Here is a 21,939-nt window from a genome sequence, read left to right on the forward strand (position 1 = left end):
GTGGAGATTATAACAGAACATGTTCAAATGTTCATAGATGACAAGCAGGGTCGAATAATAATCACAGTAGTTGTAGAGGGTGCAACAGGTCAGAACCGTAGGAGTAAATGTCAGTTGGCTTTTCATAGCCGATCATTCAGAGTTAGACAGCAGGTGCGGTAGAGAGAGACAGTCATACAGCAGGTCCGGGACAAGGTAGCACGTCTGGTGAACAGGTCAGGATTCCATAGCCGCAGGAAGTACAGTTGAAACTGGAGCAGCAGCAGGTGGACTGGGGACAGCAGGTGGACTGGGGATAGCAAGGAGTCATCAGGCCAGGTAGTCCCGAGGCATGGTCCTAGGTCTCAGGTCCTCCGAGAGAAGAGAGAGAGAGTTAGAGGGAGCATACTTAAATTCATACAGGACACCGGATAAGACAGGAGAAATTCTCCAGACATAACAGACTGACCCTAGCCCCCGACACATAAACTATTGCTGCATAAATACTGAGACAGGAGGGGTTGGGAGACACTGAGGTCCCGTCTGACGATACCCCCGGACAGGGCCAACCAGGCAGGATGTAACCCCCACACACTTTGCCAAAGCACAGCCCCCAAACCACCAACTTACTACCCTGCGACAAGGCCAAGGATAGCCCACGCAGATCCCACGGCACGAACCCGAGGGGGGCGCCAACCCGGACAGGAAGATCACGTCAGTGACTCAACCCACTCAAGTGACGCACCCCTCCTAGGGACGGCATGGAAGAGCACCAGTAAGCCAGTGACTCTGCCCCTGTAATAGGGTTTGAGGCAGTGAATCCCAGTGGAGAGAGGGGAACCAGCCAGGCATAGGCAGCAAGGGCGGTTCGTCGCTCCAGTGCCTTTCCGTTCACCTTCACACCCCTGGGCCAGACTACACTCAATCATAGGACCTACTGAAGAGATGAGTCTTCAATAAAGACTTAAAGGTCGAGACCGAGTCTGCGTCTCTCACATGCATAGGCAGACCATTCCATAATAATTGAGCTGTATAGGAGAAAGCCCCGCCTCCAGCTGTTTGGTTAGAAGTTCTAGGGACAATAAGGAGGCCTGCGTCTTGTGACCGGAAGTGCACTGCCCGCAACCACAGGCATCTCCAGAGGTGCGGTCTGCCCAGCGTATCACCGGGGGCACACTGCCTGCCTTCCAGGACACCTACAACACCTGATGTCACAGGAAGGCCAAAAAGATAATCAAGGACATCAACCACCCGAGCCACTGCCTGTTCACCCCGCTATCATCCTGACCTTGCCTTCTGGATGACAGTGGGTGAACAGGCCGTGGCTCGGGTGGTTGATGTCCTTGAAGTGCGGGCAGTGAGCGTCGGTGGCACTGTGTTATCCTCAAATCGGATGAAGAAGGTATTTAGCTTATCCGGGAGCAAGATGTCGGTGTCCTCGACGTGGCTGGTTTTCCCTTTGTAATCCGTGATTGTCTGTAGACCTTGCCACATACGTCACAGAAGTTGCAGTAGCAGTGGTCGAGTGTTTTTAGCAGCACGAGTACTACAGTCAATGTGTTGATAAAACTTCGGTAGCGTTTTCCTCAAATTTGCTTTGTTAAAATCCCCAGCTACAATAAATGCATTCTCAGGATATGTAGCTTGAGGGGGAATGCACATGGCTGTGACTATAACTGAAGAGTATTCTCTTGGGAGGTAATACGGTCTGCATTTGATTGTAAGGTATTCTAGGTCGAGTGAACAAAAGGACTTGAGTTTCTATACATTATCACAATCACACCATGAGTAGTTAATCATGAAACATACACCCCTGCCTTTCTTCTTCACGGAGAGTTCTTTATTCCTGTCTGCGCAATGTACTGAGAACATAGCTGGCTGTATGGACCGGGACAGTATATCCGGAGAGAGCTTTGATTCCGTGAAACAGCGTATGTTACAGTCCCTGATGTATCTATGGAGGAGATCCTCGCCCTGAGCTTGTCTACTTTATTGTCCAGAGACTAAACATTAGTGAGTAATCTACTCGGAAGTGGTGGATGGTGTGCACGCCTCCTGAGTTAGACTAGAAGTCTACTCTTCTCCGCCGGCGGCATCTTGTAGCAGCCCCTGGGATAAGTTCAATTGCCCTGGGGGTTATGAACAAAGGATCCAATTCGGGAAAGTCGTATTCCTGGTCGTAATGCTGGTGAGTTACCGCCGCTCTGATATTCAAAAGTTCTTTCCGTTTGTAAGAAATAACACAAAAAAAACAAAAGATTGGAATGTTGCTTAGGAGCTAGAAGCAAAGCTGCCATGTCTGTCGGTGCAATCTTGCCATCAGTAAGCATATGAAGCTGAGCCAGATGGGGCTCTGGTTTCTCAGGTTTGTTGTGTGTGTGTGTGGATGTGTGAGGATGCAACTGCAGGGGACATATACCTAACCCAGTTAGACAGGCTCTGTTGAGCCAACAGGAGACCACATGGCATGCAGCAAAGTCCCACTTTACATTCAACTATCCATGCAGAACAATGGACAAGATACACAAAGAAACACTTGGGGACAAGTCAAGTTACCTTATTTCATTTGCAGCACAGACACAATCAACTTTTATGTCAAGACATATCTCAGGAAGAAGTTCTGCAAAATATTATGGCTAGTAGTTTACAGAATCAAATACTTCAGAGAAAAGAGGGAGAATTAGATCAACAATATGATCCAAGGCACTTCTGAGATTAAGTAGGCAGGGTTGTCAATGTATAATCTGTGTGTATGTACTCTATGTTTGTGTGTTGTACTTTGGATTTGTAGTAAGACTTAGGGTAATAACATCTTTCCTTACACTGTAAAGAATATATAATCATTGTGGACAGATTATACTGTTGTACTTTAGATTTGAAGTGCGAAACGAGTCAAGACTTATAAAGACAAGATATGATGTTTTACTGTTTTGCCCTACCCTGAGGTGGTCAATATAGAATTATTTTACTGTTTGGCCCTACCCTGAGGTGGTCAATATAGAATTATTTTACTGTTTGGCCCTACCCTGAGGTGGTGAATATAGAATTATTTTACTGTTTGGCCCTACCCTGAGGTGGTCAATATAGAATTATTTTACTGTTTGGCCCTACCCTGAGATGGTGAATATAGAAATATTTTACTGTTTGCCCTACCCTGAGTTGGTCAATATAGAATGTTTTACAGTTTGCCCTACCCTGAGGTGGTCCATATAGAATGTTTTACTGTTTTGCCCTACCCTGAGATGGTCAATATAGAATTATTTTACTGTTTGGCCCTACCCTGAGATGGTGAATATAGAATTATTTTACTTTTTGCCCTACCCTGAGATGGTCAATATAGAATGTTTTACTGTTTTCCCTACCCTGAGATGGTCAGTATAGAATGTTTTACTGTTTGGCTCTACCCTGAGATGGTCAATATAGAATGTTTTACTGTTTGCCCTACCCTGAGATGGTCAATATAGAATGTTTTACTGTTTGGCCCTACCCTGAGATGGTCAATATAGAATGTTTTACTGTTTTGCCCTACCCTGAGATGGTGAATATATAATGTTTTACTGTTTGGCTCTACCCTGAGATGCTCAATATAGAATGTTTTTTTTACAGTTTTTCCCTACCCTGAGATGGTCAATATAGAATGTTTTTTACTGTTTGGACCTACCCTGAGTTGGTCCATATTGAATGTTTTACTGTTTGGCCCTACCCAGAGTTGGTCAATATTGAATGTTTTACTGTTTTGCCCTACCCTGAGATGGTCCATATAGAATGTTTTACTGTTTGGCCCTACCCTGAGATGGTCCATATAGAATGCTATTTTTTTACTGTTTTTTTAATCTGGTCTTTTCCAGAAAGTAGGGACTGAGCTGGTTTGCAGGATGTGTGTGAGTGGTGGGGTTGTGTGTGTCTGTGTTCGTGCAGGCCTGCGTGTGTCTGTGTGTGCGCGTGTACCTGTGTGCATAGACATGCATCTCATGATTATGTGTGTGTTTTGTTTGTAGGACCTCCAGGAGAGTGAGGGCTGTCAGGATGAGTTGGCTGTCAGAGTGCAGCAGCTGAAGGCTGAACTGGTGCTCTTCAAAGGCCTCATGAGCAACGTGAGTCTACATCCATAAAGTTCCTCTCAATATGCACCTTCTCTTATCCAATCCAATTGTATTGGTCACATACACATGGTTAGCAGATGTTATTGCGAGTGCTTATGCTTCTAGATCTGACAGTGCAGCAGTATCTAACAGGTAATATCTAACAATTCCACAACAAAACCTAATACACACAATCTAGTAAAGGAATGGGATAAGAATATATAAGTATAAAATATATGGATGAGTAGTGACAGAGCGGCTAAGATGCAATAGATAGTAAATAATAGATAGTGAAGGATACAGTATATACATATATGATGAGTAATGGGAGATATGTAAACATTCTTAAAGTGGCATCACTAAAGTGACAAGTGTTCCATTTATTAAAGTGGCCAATGATATCAAGTCTGTAGGTAGACAGCCGCCTCTCTGTGGTAGTGTTGGCTGTTTAACAGTCTGATGGCCTTGAGATAGAAGCTGTTTTTCATTCTCTCTGTCCCAGCTTTGATGCACCTGTACTGACCTCGCCTTCTGGATGGAAGCGGGGTGAACAGGCAGTGGCTCGGGTGGTTATTGTCCTTGATCTTTTTGCCGTCCTGTGACATCGGGTGTTGTAGGTGTCCTGGAGGGCAGGTAGTTTGCCCCCAGTGATGTGGTGTGCAGAACGCATCACCCACTGGAGAGCCCTGCGGTTGTGGGCGGTGCAGTTGCCGTACCAGGAGGTGATACAGCCCGACAGGATGCTCTCGATTGTGCATCTGTAAAGGTTTTTGAGGGTTTTCGGTGACAAGCCCAATTTTTTCAGCTTCTTGAGGATGAAGAGGCGATGTTGCGCCTTCTTCACCACACTGTCTGTGTGCGTGGACCATTTCAGTTTGTCAGTAATACGTACACCGAGGAACTTAAAACCTTCCACCTTCTCCACTGCTGTCCCGTCGATGTGGATAGGGGGGTGCTCCCTTTGCCTTCCTGAAGTCCACGATCATCTCCTTTGTTTTGTTGACGTTGAGTGAGAGGTTATTTTCCTGGCACCACACTCTCAGAGCCCTCACCTCCTCCCTGTAGACTGTCTCGTCGTTGTTGGTAATCAAGCCTACCACTGTAGTGTCGTCTGCAAACTTGATGATTGAGTTGGAAGCGTGCATGGCCACGCAGTCGTGGGTGAACAGGGAGTACAGGAGAGGGCTGAGAACGCACCCTTGTGGGGCCCCAGTGTTGAGGATCAGTGGAGTGGAGATGTTGTCAAGAAGTCCAGGACCCAGTTGCACAGGTCGGGGTCGAGACCCAGGGTCTCAAGCTTAATGATGAGTTTGGAGGGTATTATGGTGTTGAATGCAGAGTTGTAGTCAATGAACAGCATTCTTACATAGGTATTCCTCTTGTCCAGATGTGATAGGGCAGTGTGCAGTGTGATGGTGATTGCATCGTCTGTGGCCCTATTGGGGTGGTAAGCAAATTGGAGTAGGTCTAGGGTATCAGGTAGGGTGGAGGTGATATGATCCTTGACTAGTCTCTCAAAGCACTTCATGATGACAGACGTGAGTGCTACGGGGCGATAGTCATTAAGTTCAGTTACCTTAGCTTTCTTGGGAACAGGAACAATGGTGGCCGTGATTGACTGTAGACCCTGCCACATACGTGTCATGTTTGAGCCGTTGAATTACAACTCCACTTTGTCTCCATACTGACACTTTGCTTGTTTGATTGCCTTACGGCGGGAATAACTGCACTGTTTGTATTTGGCCATGTTTCCAGTCGCCTTGCCATGATTAAATGCGGTGGTACATGCTTTCAGTTTTGCGCGAATGCTGCCATCAATCCACGATTTCTGGTTAGGGAAGGTTTTAATAGTCCTAGTGGGTACAACATTTCCTATACACACTTCCTTATAAACTCGCTCACCGGTCAGCGTATACGTCAATGTTATTGTCTGAGGCTACCTTGAACATATCCCAGTCGATGTGATCGAAGCAATCCGATTGGTCAGACCAGCGTTGGATAGACCTAAGCACGGACACTTCCTGTTTTAGTTTATGACTATAGGAGGGGAGCAACAAGATGGAGTCATGGTCAGATTTGCGAAAAGGAGGACGGGGGAGGGCCTTGTATGCATCGCGGAAGTTAGAGTAACAGTGGTCGAGTGTGTTACTTGCTCGTGTACTGCAATCGATATGCTGATAGAATTTAGGTAGACTTGTTCTCAGATTAGCTTTGTTAAAATCCCCAGCTACAATAAATGCAGCCTCAGAATATATGGCTTCCAGTTTGCATAAAGTCCAGTGAAGTTCCTTGATGGCCGTCTTGGGAGATATACATGGCTCTGACGATAACCGAGGAGACTTCTCTTGGGAGATAATATGGTCGGCATTTGATTGTGAGGAATTCTAGGTCAGGTGAAGAAAAGGGCTTGAGTTCTTGTATGTTGTTACAATTACACCATGAGTCGTTAATCATGAAACATACACCCCCGCCCTTCTTCTTACCAGAGAGATGGTTGTTCCTGTCAGTGCGATGCACTGAAAATCCCGTTGGCTGTACGGACTCCGACAGCATGTCCCCAGCTAGCCATGTCTCCGTGAAAGAAAGTATGTAACAATCCCGGAAATCTCTTTGGAAAGCAACTCTTGCCCTAATTTCGTCGACTTTGTTAACTAGGGACTGGACATTAGTGAGTAATATACTCTGAAGCGGTGGGTGATGTGCGCACATCCGAAGCCTCACTAGAAGACCGCTCCGGGCACCCTTTCCTCCGACGGCGTTGTTTTGGGTCAGCCTCTGGAATCAGTTCAAATTCACAAATTCCCTGGGAGATGCAGACGCTTTGGGAAAGTCTTATTCCTGGTTGTAGTGCTGGTAAGTTGATGTCTCTCTGATATCCAATAGTTCTTCCCGGCTGTATGTAATAACACGTAAGGTTTTCTGGGCTAACACTGTAAGAAAGAATACATAGAAAAACTAAATACTGCACAGTTTCCTAAGGACTTGAAGCGAATCTGCCATCTCTATCGGCGCCATCTCATGTTGCCATCCACACCTAACAGAACCATCATCAACAACTGGTATACATCTTTCTCCTATATACACACACAGCCTCATACTGTCCTGATCTGACTGCACACAAATCATCTGCTCATCGATGACCCTTTTCACTCTCAATATTGTGGTTCATTCTCCTGTCCCACTGGGTCCCCTAGTCTGTTTCTCACACTCTACACAGAGATCACTCCTGGTCTGGTTAGGATGATAACTGTTACTAGGAGACCGTAACCATCTCTCTTTCTGTGTAGAACATGTCTGATCTGGACAGTAAGATCCAGGAGAAGGCCATGAAGGTGGACATGGACATCTGTAGACGCATCGACATCACGGCTCGCCTGTGTGACGTGGCCCAGCAGAGGAACTGTGAGGATGTCATCCAGATGTATCAGGTAGTCTGTCTATCTTTCTGTCTGACGGTGTCTGTCTGTGTCAGTCTGTCTGTGTCTCTCTCTCTCTCTCTCTCTCTATCTGTGTGTCTAAGTCTCTCTTTCCACTCCTAGGTCCCTAACACCCAGTCTGCCATCAACTGTCGCCCCCGGAAACAGACCCCGCTGTCCGTCAACAGTAGCGAGGGTGATGAGACTATCAGCACCTCGGAGAGCGATGGGGGCCTGCCCAGAGAGGAGGAGCTCTGTGGCTCGTCAGCCAGTCAGATCAACGAGGAAATGCAGAGGATGCTCAACCAGCTGTGAGTAACATTACAGGACTGGTGTTTGTTACATGTGTAGTTTCTCTTATCAGGCTTCTACAGGTACAACCAGCTTCTACACAGTCTATACTCTACCATAGTAAAGGTATTAGACTGATAAGAAGGAAGCTTCCATGTGCATTTTCTCCAGAGGCCAAACAAATGTGTGTGTTGCAGGCGGGAGTGTGAGTTTGAAGATGACTGTGATAGCTTGGCCTGGGAGGAGACAGAGGAGACTCTGCTGCTGTGGGAGGACTTCCCAGGATGCACTCTGGCTCCAGAGACCAACCACCAGCCAGGAGAGGTATGGAGCGCTTTAGAATGTTGATGTTTAGGTATTCCATAGTAACTCTATGGGATTAACTGATGTTAGAAACTTGAAGTAGTACCTTCAACTTCTCATAAGTACACATTGATGACATAGTGCAATACCTTTGTCCAAGTAGTTATATTGTTTTAATGATTTGTACGGATATCTTTATGCAGAGTCTACACAACATTACATAGACATTTATCAGGAGTTTCTGTATTCGCAGTTACTCATTTTATAGTATTGTCAATTTGTATTTACCAGGAAATGGTTTTGATTAGAGCTAGACAGATGAGTCGGGTGAGGGATGGGGTAATGGCCTGCTGAAAACAGGGTTTATTGCTCACAGGCATTGGGCCTGGCTGTCTGATTTCAGTGGTGCTAGTAGTTTAAACTGTCCCAGGGCACTGACCTTCACTCCTCTGGGAAATATATTTTAGCAGGCGATTTTTTCCAGCACACTCCAAAGCTTTTCACTAATGACTGCATGCCTGGAGGCTTGTGTCTGCACACCCACACTGACACTCAAACCCAAACACACACACACACACACACACACACACACACACACACCACACACACACACACACACACACACACACACACACACACACACACACACACACACACACACACACACACACACACACACACACATACTAGTTAGTATCTGTTTTCCATTTACCAGTCAGAAGAGACATTTTTAACACTGTGTCTTGTCACTCTGAGGTGAATAAAAAGGCCTTACTGTAATTGAATTAACTGATTACATCGGTAGTTTACCTCAGCTACAGTGAGGGAAAAAAGTATTTGATCTCCTGCTGATTTTGTACGTTTGCCCACTGACAAAGAAATGATCAGTCTATAATTTTAAGGGTAGGTTTATTTGAACAGTGAGAGACAGAATAACAAACAAAAAAATCCAGACAAATGCATGTCAAAAATGTTATAAATTGATTTGCATTTTAATGAGGGAAATAAGTATTTGACCCCTCTGCAAAACATGACTTAGTACTTGGTGGCAAAACCCTTGTTGGCAATCACAGAGGTCAGACGTTTCTTGTAGTTGGCCACCAGGTTTGCACACATCTCAGGAGGGATTTTGTCCCACTCCTCTTTGCAGATCTTCTCCAAGTCATTAAGGTTTCGAGGCTGACGTTTGGCAACTCGAACCTTCAGCTCCCTCCACAGATTTTCTATGGGATTAAGGTCTGGAGACTGGCTAGGCCACTCCAGGAACTTAATGTGCTTCTTCTTGAGCCACTCCTTTGTTGCCTTGGCCGTGTGTTTTGGGTCATTGTCATGCTGGAATACCCATCCACGACCCATTTTCAATGCCCTGGCTGAGGGAAGGAGGTTCTCACCCAAGATTTGACGGTACTTGGCCCCGTCCATCGTCCCTTTGATGCGGTGAAGTTGCCCTGTCCCCTTAGCAGAAAAACACCCCCAAAGCATAATGTTTCCACCTCCATATTTGACGGTGGGGATGGTGTTCTTGGGGTCACAGGCAGCATTCCTCCTCCTCCAAACACGGCGAGTTGAGTTGATGCCAAAGAGCTCCATTTTGGTCTCATCTGACCACAACACTTTCACAACACCTCTGAATCATTCACATGTTCACTGACAAACTTCAGACGGGCACGTATATGTGCTTTCTTGAGCAGGGGGACCTTGCGGGCTATGCAGGATTTCAGTCCTTCACGGCGTAGTGTGTTACCAATTGTTTTCTTAGTGACTATGGTCCCAGCTGCCTTGAGATCATTGACAAGATCCTCCCGTGTAGTTCTGGGCTGATTCCTCACCGTTCTCATGATCATTGCAACTCCACGAGGTGAGATCTTGCATGGAGCCCCAGGCCGAGGGAGATTGACAGTTCTTTTGTGTTTCTTCCATTTGCGAATAATCGCACCAACTGTTGTCACCTTCTCACCAAGCTGCTTGGCGATGGTCTTTTAGCCCATTCCAGCCTTGTGTAGGTCTACAATCTTGTCCCTGACATCGTTGGAGAGCTCTTTGGTCTTGGCCATGGTGGAGAGTTTGGAATCTGATTGATTGATTGCTTCTGTGGACAGGTGTCTTTATACAGGTAACAAGCTGAGATTAGGAGCACTCCCTTTAAGAGTGTGCTCCTAATCTCAGCTCGTTACCTGTATATAAGACACCTGGGAGCCAGAAATCTTTCTGATTGAGAGGGGGTTAAATACTTATTTCCCTCATTAAAATGCAAATCAATTTATAACATTTTTGACATACGTTTTTCTGGATTTTTTTGTTGTTATTCTGTCTCTCACTGTTCAAATAAACCTACCATTAAAATTATAGACTGATCATTTCTTTGTCAGTGGGCAAACGTACAAAATCAGCAGGGGATCAAATACTTTTTTCCCCCACTGTATGTGTAACTCTACTGTGTTGTACTATCTGGTCATGAGGTGTACCAGGAGTAACTCTACTGTGTTGTACTGTCTGATCATGAGGTGTACCAGGTGTAAGTCTACTGTGTTGTACTGTCTGGTCATGAGGTGTACCAGGTGTAACTGTACTGTGTTGTACTGTCTGGTCATGAGGTGTACCAGGTGTAAGTCTACTGTGTTGTACTGTCTGGTCATGAGGTGTACCAGGTGTAACTCTACTGTGTTGTACTGTCTGGTCATGAAGTGTACCAGGTGTAAGTCTACTGTGTTGTACTGTCTGGTCATGAGGTGTACCAGGAGTAACTCTACTGTGTTGTACTGTCTGGTCATGAGGTGTACCAGGAGTAACTCTACTGTGTTGTACTGTCTGGTCATGAGGTGTACCAGGAGTAACTGTACTGTGTTGTACTGTCTGGTCATGAGGTGTACCAGGTGTAACTGTACTGTGTTGTACTGTCTGGTCATGAGGTGTACCAGGTGTAAGTCTACTGTGTTGTACTGTCTGGTCATGAGGTGTACCAGGAGTAACTCTACTGTGTTGTACTGTCTGGTCATGAGGTGTACCAGGTGTAACTCTACTGTGTTGTACTGTCTGGTCATGAGGTGTACCAGGAGTAACTCTACTGTGTTGTACTGTCTGGTCATGAGGTGTACCAGGTGTAACTCTACTGTGTTGTACTGTCTGATCATGAGGTGTACCAGGTGTAACTCTACTGTGTTGTACTGTCTGATCATGAGGTGTACCAGGTGTAACTCTACTGTGTTGTACTGTCTGATCATGAGGTGTACCAGGAGTAACTGTACTGTGTTGTACTGTCTGGTCATGAGGTGTACCAGGAGTAACTGTACTGTGTTGTACTGTCTGGTCATGAGGTGTACCAGGAGTAACTCTACTGTGTTGTACTGTCTGGTCATGAGGTGTACCAGGTGTAACTCTACTGTGTTGTACAGTCTGGTCATGAGGTGTACCAGGTGTAAGTCTACTGTGTTGTACTGTCTGGTCATGAGGTGTACCAGGAGTAACTCTACTGTGTTGTACTGTCTGGTCATGAGGTGTACCAGGAGTAACTCTACTGTGTTGTACTGTCTGGTCATGAGGTGTACCAGGAGTAACTGTACTTTGTTGTACTGTCTGGTCATGAGGTGTACCAGGTGTAACTCTACTGTGTTGTACTGTCTGGTCATGAGGTGTACCAGGTGTAACTCTACTGTGTTGTACTGTCTGGTCATGAGGTGTACCAGGTGTAACTGTACTGTGTTGTACTGTCTGGTCATGAGGTGTACCAGGTGTAAGTCTACTGTGTTGTACTGTCTGGTCATGAGGTGTACCAGGAGTAACTCTACTGTGTTGTACTGTCTGGTCATGAGGTGTACCAGGTGTAACTCTACTGTGTTGTACTGTCTGGTCATGAGGTATACCAGGAGTAACTCTACTGTGTTGTACTGTCTGGTCATGAGGTGTACCAGGTGTAAGTCTACTGTGTTGTACTGTCTGGTCATGAGGTGTACCAGGAGTAACTGTACTTTGTTGTACTGTCTGGTCATGAGGTGTACCAGGTGTAACTCTACTGTGTTGTACTGTCTGGTCATGAGGTGTACCAGGTGTAACTCTACTGTGTTGTACTGTCTGGTCATGAGGTGTGCCAGGTATAACTCTACTGTGTTGTACTGTCTGGTCATGAGGTGTACCAGGTGTAACTCTACTGTGTTGTACTGTCTGGTCATGAGGTGTACCAGGTGTAACTCTACTGTGTTGTACTGTCTGGTCATGAGGTGTGCTGACCATACAGACACCTTCTGTTTACTGCATTCTGATATGTTATAAATGTGCTGAAAGGTATTTCAGCTCCAATCCAATACAGGGCATTTCTGTAACAAACAATACTCACACACACACATCTTCATAAAGAACCAATACTCACACACACATCTTCATAAAGAACCAATACTCTTACACACACACACACACACACACACACACACACACACACACACACATCTTCATAAACAACCAATACTCACACACACATCTTCATAAACAACCAATACTCACACACACATCTTCATAAACAACCAATACTCACACACACATCTTCATAAAGAACCAATACACACACACACATCTTCATAAACAACCAATACTCACACACACATCTTCATAAACAACCAATACTCACACACACATCTTCATAATGAACCAATACACACACACACACACACACACACACATCTTCATAATGAACCAATACTCACACACACAGACACATCTTCATAATGAACCAATACTCACACACACATCTTCATAAAGAACCAATACTCACACACACATCTTCATAAACAACCAATACTCACACACACATCTTCATAAAGAACCAATACACACACACACATCTTCATAAACAACCAATACTCACACACACATCTTCATAAAGAACCAATACACACACACACACACACACACACACACACACACACACACACATCTTCATAATGAACCAATACTCACACACACATCTTCATAATGAACCAATACTCACACACACATCTTCATAAAGAACCAATACACACACACACACATCTTCATAATGAACCAATACTCACACACAGACACATCTTCATAATGAACCAATACTCACAGACACATCTTCATAATGAACCAATACTCACAGACACATCTTCATAAAGAACCAATACTCACACACACACACATCTTCATAATGAACCAATACACACAGACACATCTTCATAATGAACCAATACACACAGACACATCTTCATAATGAACCAATACACACAGACACATCTTCATAAAGAACCAATACTCACACACACACACACATCTTCATAATGAACCAATACACACAGACACATCTTCATAATGAACCAATACACACAGACACATCTTCATAATGAACCAATACTCACACACACACACATCTTCATAATGAACCAATACACACAGACACATCTTCATAATGAACCAATACACACAGACACATCTTCATAATGAACCAATACACACAGACACATCTTCATAATGAACCAATACACACAGACACATCTTCATAATGAACCAATACACACAGACACATCTTCATAATGAACCAATACACACAGACACATCTTCATAATGAACCAATACACACAGACACATCTTCATAATGAACCAATACACACAGACACATCTTCATAATGAACCAATACACACAGACAGACACGTCTTCATAAAGAACCACGATCTTTCTCCTCTCTCTATCATTCCGTCACCGTACTCTTTAATTCATCACTTCCATTTATTTTTCTTCCCATTCCCTCTCTCCGTCTCCCTCTCTCTTTCCTTCCTTCTCTCCCCTCCTTCCTTCCTTCCTTCCTTCCCTATCTCTCTCTCCCTCCTTCCCTCTCTCCCTCTCAGCAGGAAGACCAGTGTCTGGAGAAGGTGATTAACGACACTGAGGACTTATTCAAATCCAGGGAGAAAGAATACCAAGAGACCATCGACCAGATTGAGGTGGGGGGTGTGAGACAGTGTGTCTAGGGCTATGTTAGTGTTTGACCATGTGTTTCTCCCCAGTATGACTTGGATACAGCTAAGAGTGATGTGTTTCTCCCCAGTATGACTCAGCTACAGCTAAGAGTGATGTGTTTCTCCCCAGTATGACTCAGCTACAGCTAAGAGTGATGTGTTTCTCCCCAGTATGACTCAGCTACAGCTAAGAGTGATGTGTTTCTCCCCAGTATGACTTGGCTACAGCTAAGAGTGATGTGTTTCTCCCCAGTATGACTCAGCTACAGCTAAGAGTGATGTGTTTCTCCCCAGTATGACTCAGCTACAGCTAAGAGTGAAGTGTTTCTCTCCAGTATGACTCAGCTACAGCTAAGAGTGATGTGTTTCTCCCCAGTATGACTCAGCTACAGCTAAGAGTGATGTGTTTCTCCCCAGTATGACTTGGCTACAGCTAAGAGTGATGTGTTTCTCCCCAGTATGACTCAGCTACAGCTAAGAGTGATGTGTTTCTCCCCAGTATGACTCAGCTACAGCTAAGAGTGATGTGTTTCTCCCCAGTATGACTCAGCTACAGCTAAGAGTGATGTGTTTCTCCCCAGTATGACTTGGATACAGCTAAGAGTGATGTGTTTCTCCCCAGTATGACTCAGCTACAGCTAAGAGTGAAGTGTTTCTCTCCAGTATGACTCAGCTACAGCTAAGAGTGATGTGTTTCTCCCCAGTATGACTTGGCTACAGCTAAGAGTGATGTGTTTCTCCCCAGTATGACTCAGCTACAGCTAAGAGTGATGTGTTTCTCCCCAGTATGACTCAGCTACAGCTAAGAGTGATGTGTTTCTCCCCAGTATGACTCAGCTACAGCTAAGAGTGATGTGTTTCTCTCCAGTATGACTCAGCTACAGCTAAGAGTGATGTGTTTCTCCCCAGTATGACTCAGCTACAGCTAAGAGTGATGTGTTTCTCCCCAGTATGACTTGGCTACAGCTAAGAGTGATGTGTTTCTCCCCAGTATGACTCAGCTACAGCTAAGAGTGATGTGTTTCTCCCCAGTATGACTTGGCTACAGCTAAGAGTGATGTGTTTCTCCCCAGTATGACTTAGCTACAGCTAAGAGTGATATGAACCGTCACCTACATGAATACATGGAGATGTGTTCTATGAAGAGAGGCCTGGATGTACAGATGGAGACCTGCAGGAGACTCATCACCCAGAGTGGGGACAGGTACACTCACTCTCTGCCACCGGCATTCACTTCTCTCATGGTTTCTTTTTGGCTCACTTTTAATGACTTACAGTAGTTTGCAGTAATCTGTACATTTTCTTTGACCAAGTTTTAAACGCATTCTTGTGCCTACTGTATACCTGTTATTGTCTAAATTATGCATTCCCCCAGAAATGATCTTTTTTCTCTCTCTTTCTCTCTCCCTCTCTCTTTCTCTCTCTGTCTCTCTCTGTCTCTACCTCTTTCTCTCTCCTTCTCTCTTTCTCTCTCTGTCTCTACCTCTCTTTCTCTCTCTCCTTCTCTCTTTCTCTCTCTGTCTCTACCTCTCTTTCTCTCTCTGTCTCTACCTCTTTCTCTCTCTGTCTCTACCTCTTTCTCTCTCTGTCTCTACCTCTCTTTTGTCTCTCTGGTCTCTACCTCTCTTTCTCTCTCGCTCTCCCTCTCTCTTTCTCTCTCGCTCTCCCTCTCTCTTTCTCTCTGTCTCTACCTCTTTCTCTCTCTGTCTCTGTCTCTACCTCTCTTTCTCTCTCTGTCTCAACCTCTCTTTCTCCCTTGCTCTTTCTCTCTCTTTCTCTCGCTCTCATGCTCGCTCTCTTTATAGTAAGCCTGGCTGTCCTGTGGCTGGTGAGGAGAGCGTTGACCAGGCAGAGAAGGAAGGGACAACAGCGTCACCACCTCTCTCCAACTCTCCTCCCAGATCATGACCTATCAAGACCACCTCCATCACATGACCTTCATTCCATCCAACCACAGCACCACTCAACACCCCGCCGTCACTATAGCAACGCCATGTTTACATTCTAATCACTAGATGTTTGTTAGTCTTTTTAAAATTTTCTTCAAGCCATCTTCATTCACAAGCCTCAATATAGGAAAGTGTCAGATCTATCTGTTTTAGTGACTGGGAAGTGGTATTACTAGCACCATGGAAGTCTGTACATAAGACTCCACTGTTTAGCAGAGCTAAGGTAACGAGGTAATGGATTGAAATACACAACTTGAATTGAGAATACCTCATAGAAAAGTATGAGCAATATTTGAATGAACTCATATGAGTTGTAGGCTAGCGTGTACTCTTATGGTAGGTAGTTGTTGGTACTACAGAGAACCATGGTAATAACTCTCCTATAGCATGATCCATTTCCACGCAGCCATAATGATAAACACACCGCACACACACCAACACACACCAATACATTCATGTCAGGCTAGCATAGCAGATCATTCTAACAGTGTGCTGTCCTGTTGCTACATTATGAGGGTTGTTTTCAGACTCAGTCAAACTCACCTAGAAGTATAACACAGTAAATATAAGCCTTAGGGTGTGTTTGTAAATTCACTGGAGTGCCAGAGTGCGCTCTGGGCGTTCGTACATTTAAAGCGTTGTCAGATTGTCAGTTCGTAAATTCTGAGTGTTTCGCTCTCGGAGCGTTCGGAGCGCACGCTGGACGCTCTGTCCGAGTAGTAGGGTTGATCCGAGCATTCTGACCTCGCAACAGCAGTCAAGCACCCAAGCTAACTGGCTAAAGTTGGCTACCTTGCTAGTTAACTACTTCCAGATACAAATGAGAGAACACCTCACTCTGACCATTTTACTCTCCCTAGCAGAGCTGGTTAGGCTGTTTATGTTATCCAGGGCGTTGGTGACTGTAGCTGTGATGCTGGCAATAATTTTATTACGCTTTTTTGCCTACGTTTACTGACACCGGCTAAATTCAATGGGTGTTGAGCGTTAGTAAATTCATCAGATGAGAATGCTCTGAGAGTGCTCTGAAATCGGAGTAGATAGCCAGAGAAAATGTACAAAGCAAAGCCCAGTTGGCAAGAGAGAGAAACTCCAGATGTATCACTTTATTAGCAACAAAACAGAAATATACTGTACTGTATCATAGTTATTCAAACAGACTAAAATAATATCAAATCACTCATTTTATCAAGACATCAACACTTCATTCATATGTATCAATGAAAACTAGAAAAAGTCAAGTAGTAAACTAAACTCTAAGATGCAGTCACTCCGATGGCGTCACTGATATCCCCTGTGTGTGATTCTGCACTCATGAGTCACATTTTCAAACAAAAGCCTGCTCGATTCTCTGCCCTTTTGTTGACACCAGACAGGGTGTCAAGGTAACATTATTTTACCGTCCTGTTTCACTTACCTGCTATTTACTAAGGAATTATTGGATAACATTGTGTAACATTCTGTTCTTTCTTCAACACAATTGGTAACTACCTGTACTAAATGTTACATAGTGGTGCTTGTTTCACTGAATCCCAAAGAACCCCAAAAGTAGTTTTATTGTAATTATAATGTAATACCATTTTACTGTGTCGAGTAAAGTAAATAGGAGACTGTAACCAGAGTCAACAAGAGGAGAGAGGGGGGAGAGAGAGAGAGCAGAGATTTTTGTTTTAGAATGCAGCCGTAGCCTAGGGTTTCCACTAGATTACACAGCCACAAAGTTAAAATTGGCTATATCGTAATATTTCATGAAAATAAAAATGTGCTTTTTGGTCTTAATTTAAGGTTAGGGTTAGACAGAAGGTTAGCAGTGTGGTTAAGTTTAGGGTCAGATTTTAAGAAGATAAATTGTAGAAATAGGAAGGGTTTATGACTTTGTGGTTGTGTAAACTAGTGATGACCATAGCCTAGCCTGGTTCCAGATCTGTATATGTGCTTTAGTCAACTCCTCTAACTATTGTTGTCATGCCATATGATTTTCTATGTGACTCCAAAGAGGCCATCTCTGCCACTGATCCACTTCTATCAGGTACTTTGACATTTTGGCATGGCAACTATGGTGAGAAAAGTTCGCTAGAGCACATACTGATATTGGACCAGGCTAGCCATAGGCTCTGTGTCGGCCCTATATGTGGTAGTGCAGTGTGAATAGTGTAAATACTCTGTTAAAGCTGATCTGATGTCAGCTCTGGGGCCTTGCCCTGCTCTCTGTGTGTCTCTGTCACTGACACAGTGAGAGGGATACATATGACAAAGGGCATTGACACCCAAGTGTTATTATACCTACGAGCTGTCTAATGTATACTAATGTTTTGTTTAGTTTCCAGCAGCAGAGAGCAGAGGAAGACCCTGCTACTCTGTCCTCTAGCAGGGAGATAGGTAGGCTAGGCTATGAGAAGTTAGATAGGAGAGATCTGTGTATCTGTTCTGTGCTCTCTATTTCTATGTGCTGTAGTCTGATCTGGTTGGTAAGGACTCAAATGCATCAGTAGTATTGTATCAGAGAGAAACGGAAGATTGATGAACAGGCTATAAAAGACAGAATGTCTACAGATAACTAGGTCTACAATAGAACACGATAGATGGGTGGAGCTGTTACTACAGTTAGAGAGCCTAGATGACAAGTAGATAGACAGACAGATGAATGTACAGTACGGATAGATAGATGGACAGATTAATGAATCCATGGATAGATTGATGACCTGCTGAGATAATTTATGTTTGCTACTTGAGTGTCAAAGCAACTGAAAACAAGCAGTCTGAATGAACTTTGAGAAATATTGCTGAGACATTGTTATAGAAGTACTAAATACTGATGCTGAAAATCTATCCGACACGGTACTTGATATGACCTAACCTATTTTTGAGCTTAAAAGTTAGCCGTTTATAAAGAAAGAGCAAAGCAAATATGTATATTCAATAATACAGCAGTAACAGCAGTAATAACAGTATTAAATGTAACAGAAGAATAAGAATGACATGTACAGATGTAGGATCTTAATTTGATCACTTTTGTTGTTGAGAATTTTCCTGTTCTAAAAAGGCTTCTAAAGTTTGTAATTTCCACTCTGAAATTTCAGACTTGATTTCCGTAATGAAAAATGCATCAACCCCTACAAAATTGGCCGTTAATTATAAACCACATAATAAATCACATTTCCTGTTGCTGCAGAATTTTTTTCCTGCTGTAGCAAACTGGCTCAAATTAAGATTCTACGTCTGTAATAATTCGAATTCGTAGACGTCACGAATGTAAACAATTATTGAAGGAAAACTTGTTTTATTTTCTCCACTTGTCACTTCATATTTGTAGATGTGGTGAAATAGTGAGATTGTTAGAGCTTAGGAGTAGATTTCCTCTCTGTTAATTCAACATACACTATGTTATTATTCACTAGAATGTAGATGTACAATACATTTTTGTTCCTCTTCCTTGACATTTAAAGATGCATTACTTTGAGTATAAAACACCCTCTTACCTCAGATAAACAATATTTAATAACTCACTAATAGAACCCAAGGATTCCTTCACAAATAATATCTCTTTATCAACAACCAAATGGAGTCTTCAGTTTAGTTCATTTCATTTGTGTTTCTTTCTTTTTCTTGTTTGATGAGGAAGTTGTTGAATCAGGTGCAGGCTGCTGGTCACACCTCAATATTCTAGTATTCTAGAAGGGTTTCCAAGGCTTTCTCTGAACGATTATATAGGTTGTGAAGAACAGGTTTTGGAACCATGAAAAAATGATATGCATGTCTTAAACTATGTATTGGGTATGCCATTCCTTGGGCTAGGAGTTTCTCCTGACCACATGACCTAGGTCCTAGACCGGGGTATTCAACTCTGACCCTACGAGGTCCGGAGCCTGCTGGTTTTCTGTTCTACCTGATTTACTAATTGCACCCACCTGGTGTCCCAGGTCTAAATCAGTCCCTGATTAGAGGGGAACAATGAAAACATGCAGTGGAACTCGCTTTGAGGTCCAGAGTTGAGTTTGAGGGTCCTATGCTATAATGCTTGGGTTTTTTCTGCTCGGCTCATATGGCCAGTAAAACTCCTGGCCCTAGCGTTCCTGCCCTTTGGCCAGAACTGGAGATTAAAATGGAGAATAGAAGGCAGCGGAGAAATAGTGTGAGAATATGTACTGTTTTTTTTTTCTTTGTATATTTTACTACACGCACAGAGAGACTGAGTCTCTGCAGTATGTATGCATGAGTCAGCGTGTATGTTTAGGAGAGTGTTCTAATGGCCTTGGTTTTTAAAAAGAGTTTTACTGGTTCACTTACAACATGAAGAATGCAATTGTCCCAAAATGCACACTGTCTTCCGGTGTCTGTCTGACAATAGACCAATTCATATCCTCTTCACAACTGAACTGAAGGCTAACTGAATCATTGTAAACTAGAGTGGTAGGGACCATACAGTGATGTGTTCTGCTGACTGGATTCCCATCTCTACAAATGTCTTTAAATCGCCTTGAAATACTGTATATATGTAAATCAAAGATGTACAATAATCTCTCTAATATTCCTTCAATAATCCACTTTCTTCATGAGTGTATGTGATTACAAAGTAAATTCTTTTTAAAAATGGTACCAAAGTGTAAAAAAAAAAAAAAAAAGATTACTACTCAAATGCTTTAACATAATGATGGTATGATTGCTATGATATTGTATGCATTAAAGGAAAACGCTATGTTGGATATATTGTATGTTTAAACACTGGCAATGCAAGGAGGTCCACAGACAAAAATACTTTAGTGTCAGGTTCCAGGATTTGGCACATAGCTGAACTTTTAATGTGGATGGAGATATTTGATTGGTCCTTAATATTTCTCGTAGACCAGGAGCCAATGCTCTTGCTCTGTGAGGGCCAGTGTATTCTCTGGTCCATACATTTCACCATCAACTAATTCCATCTGGCCTGGGTAAGCTAGCATGCAGGTGAATAGACTGAGTTGTCAATGAGAAGACTGTTAGGAATCACCAGGGCCTCATTTACTAAGCATCTGCACCAGTGCCATGTTTACACCTGCTCTGTTCAGAAGGGAACGAGTCATAGAACAAAAGGTCAAGGGACAAGTAAAGTCCCTTTTCTGTTTCTAGCTTTGTATCTCATCTTAGAATTCCCTCCGAAAAGAGCAAGTGTAAACATTGCACTGCTTGGTAAATCAGGCCTTGGTCTTTGTTTTGGTGAGGTGTGAGTTCTGTGAAACTGGACTGTCCCCTTGAACATGTGTGCTTCAACTCTGAGCTCTGTGTACTGACAGAGAGTTCAACGCTGAGCTCTGTGTACTGACAGAGAGTTCAACGCTGAGCTCTGTGTACTGACAGAGAGTTCAACGCTGAGCTCTGTGTACTGACAGAGAGTTCAATGCTGAGCTCTGTGTACTGACAGAGAGTTCAATGCAGAGCTCTGTGTACTGACAGAGAGTTCAACGCAGAGCTCTGTGTACTGACAGAGAGTTCAATGCAGAGCTCTGTGTACTGACAGAGAGTTCAATGCAGAGCTCTGTGTACTGACAGAGAGTTCAATGCAGAGCTCTGTGTACTGACAGAGTTCAACGCAGAGCTCTGTGTACTGACAGAGTTCAACGCAGAGCTCTGTGTACTGACAGAGTTCAACGCAGAGCTCTGTGTACTGACAGAGTTCAACGCAGAGCTCTGTGTACTGACAGAGTTCAACGCAGAGCTCTGTGTACTGACAGAGTTCAACGCTGAGCTCTGTGTACTGACAGAGAGTTCAATGCAGAGCTCTGTGTACTGACAGAGAGTTCAACGCAGAGCTCTGTGTACTGACAGAGAGATGGAATGAAGAATAAAAGATACAGCTGAGCAATATGATTGTGTGTGTGTTTTTTTTGTGTGGATTTGGTGAGTTTATGCTAGAAGCCCATTTGCATTGGCTGCTATGTGTGTCTGTGCTTCCTGAACTCCACCTGCCTGATAAGCTAA

General features: G+C 43.7%; 1 protein-coding gene across 2 annotated transcripts in view; it reads left to right on the forward strand.

The window, feature by feature from the left end:
* The window catches only part of LOC106575756 (non-homologous end joining factor IFFO1), a 32,910-nt gene extending 11,085 nt beyond the window's left edge, over positions 1-21,825 (forward strand). The window contains exons 3-9 of one of the 2 annotated variants that reach the window (XM_082960935.1): positions 3,978-4,073; positions 7,349-7,489; positions 7,601-7,788; positions 7,966-8,092; positions 13,928-14,020; positions 15,109-15,239; positions 15,841-21,825. In XM_082960935.1, coding sequence (XP_082817061.1) covers positions 3,978-4,073; positions 7,349-7,489; positions 7,601-7,788; positions 7,966-8,092; positions 13,928-14,020; positions 15,109-15,239; positions 15,841-15,943 — 879 coding nt within the window. In that variant the 3' untranslated portion in view covers positions 15,944-21,825. Of the gene's footprint in view, positions 1-3,977; positions 4,074-7,348; positions 7,490-7,600; positions 7,789-7,965; positions 8,093-13,924; positions 14,021-15,108; positions 15,240-15,840 lie in introns of both variants that reach the window. The other variant, XM_082960934.1, reaches the window with a different exon arrangement.
* The last annotated feature ends 114 nt before the right edge of the window (positions 21,826-21,939 follow it).

The sequence above is a fragment of the Salmo salar genome, chromosome 02 (assembly GCF_965601325.2).
Source record: "Salmo salar chromosome 02, fSalSal1, whole genome shotgun sequence".
Taxonomy (NCBI): Eukaryota; Metazoa; Chordata; class Actinopteri; order Salmoniformes; family Salmonidae; genus Salmo; species Salmo salar.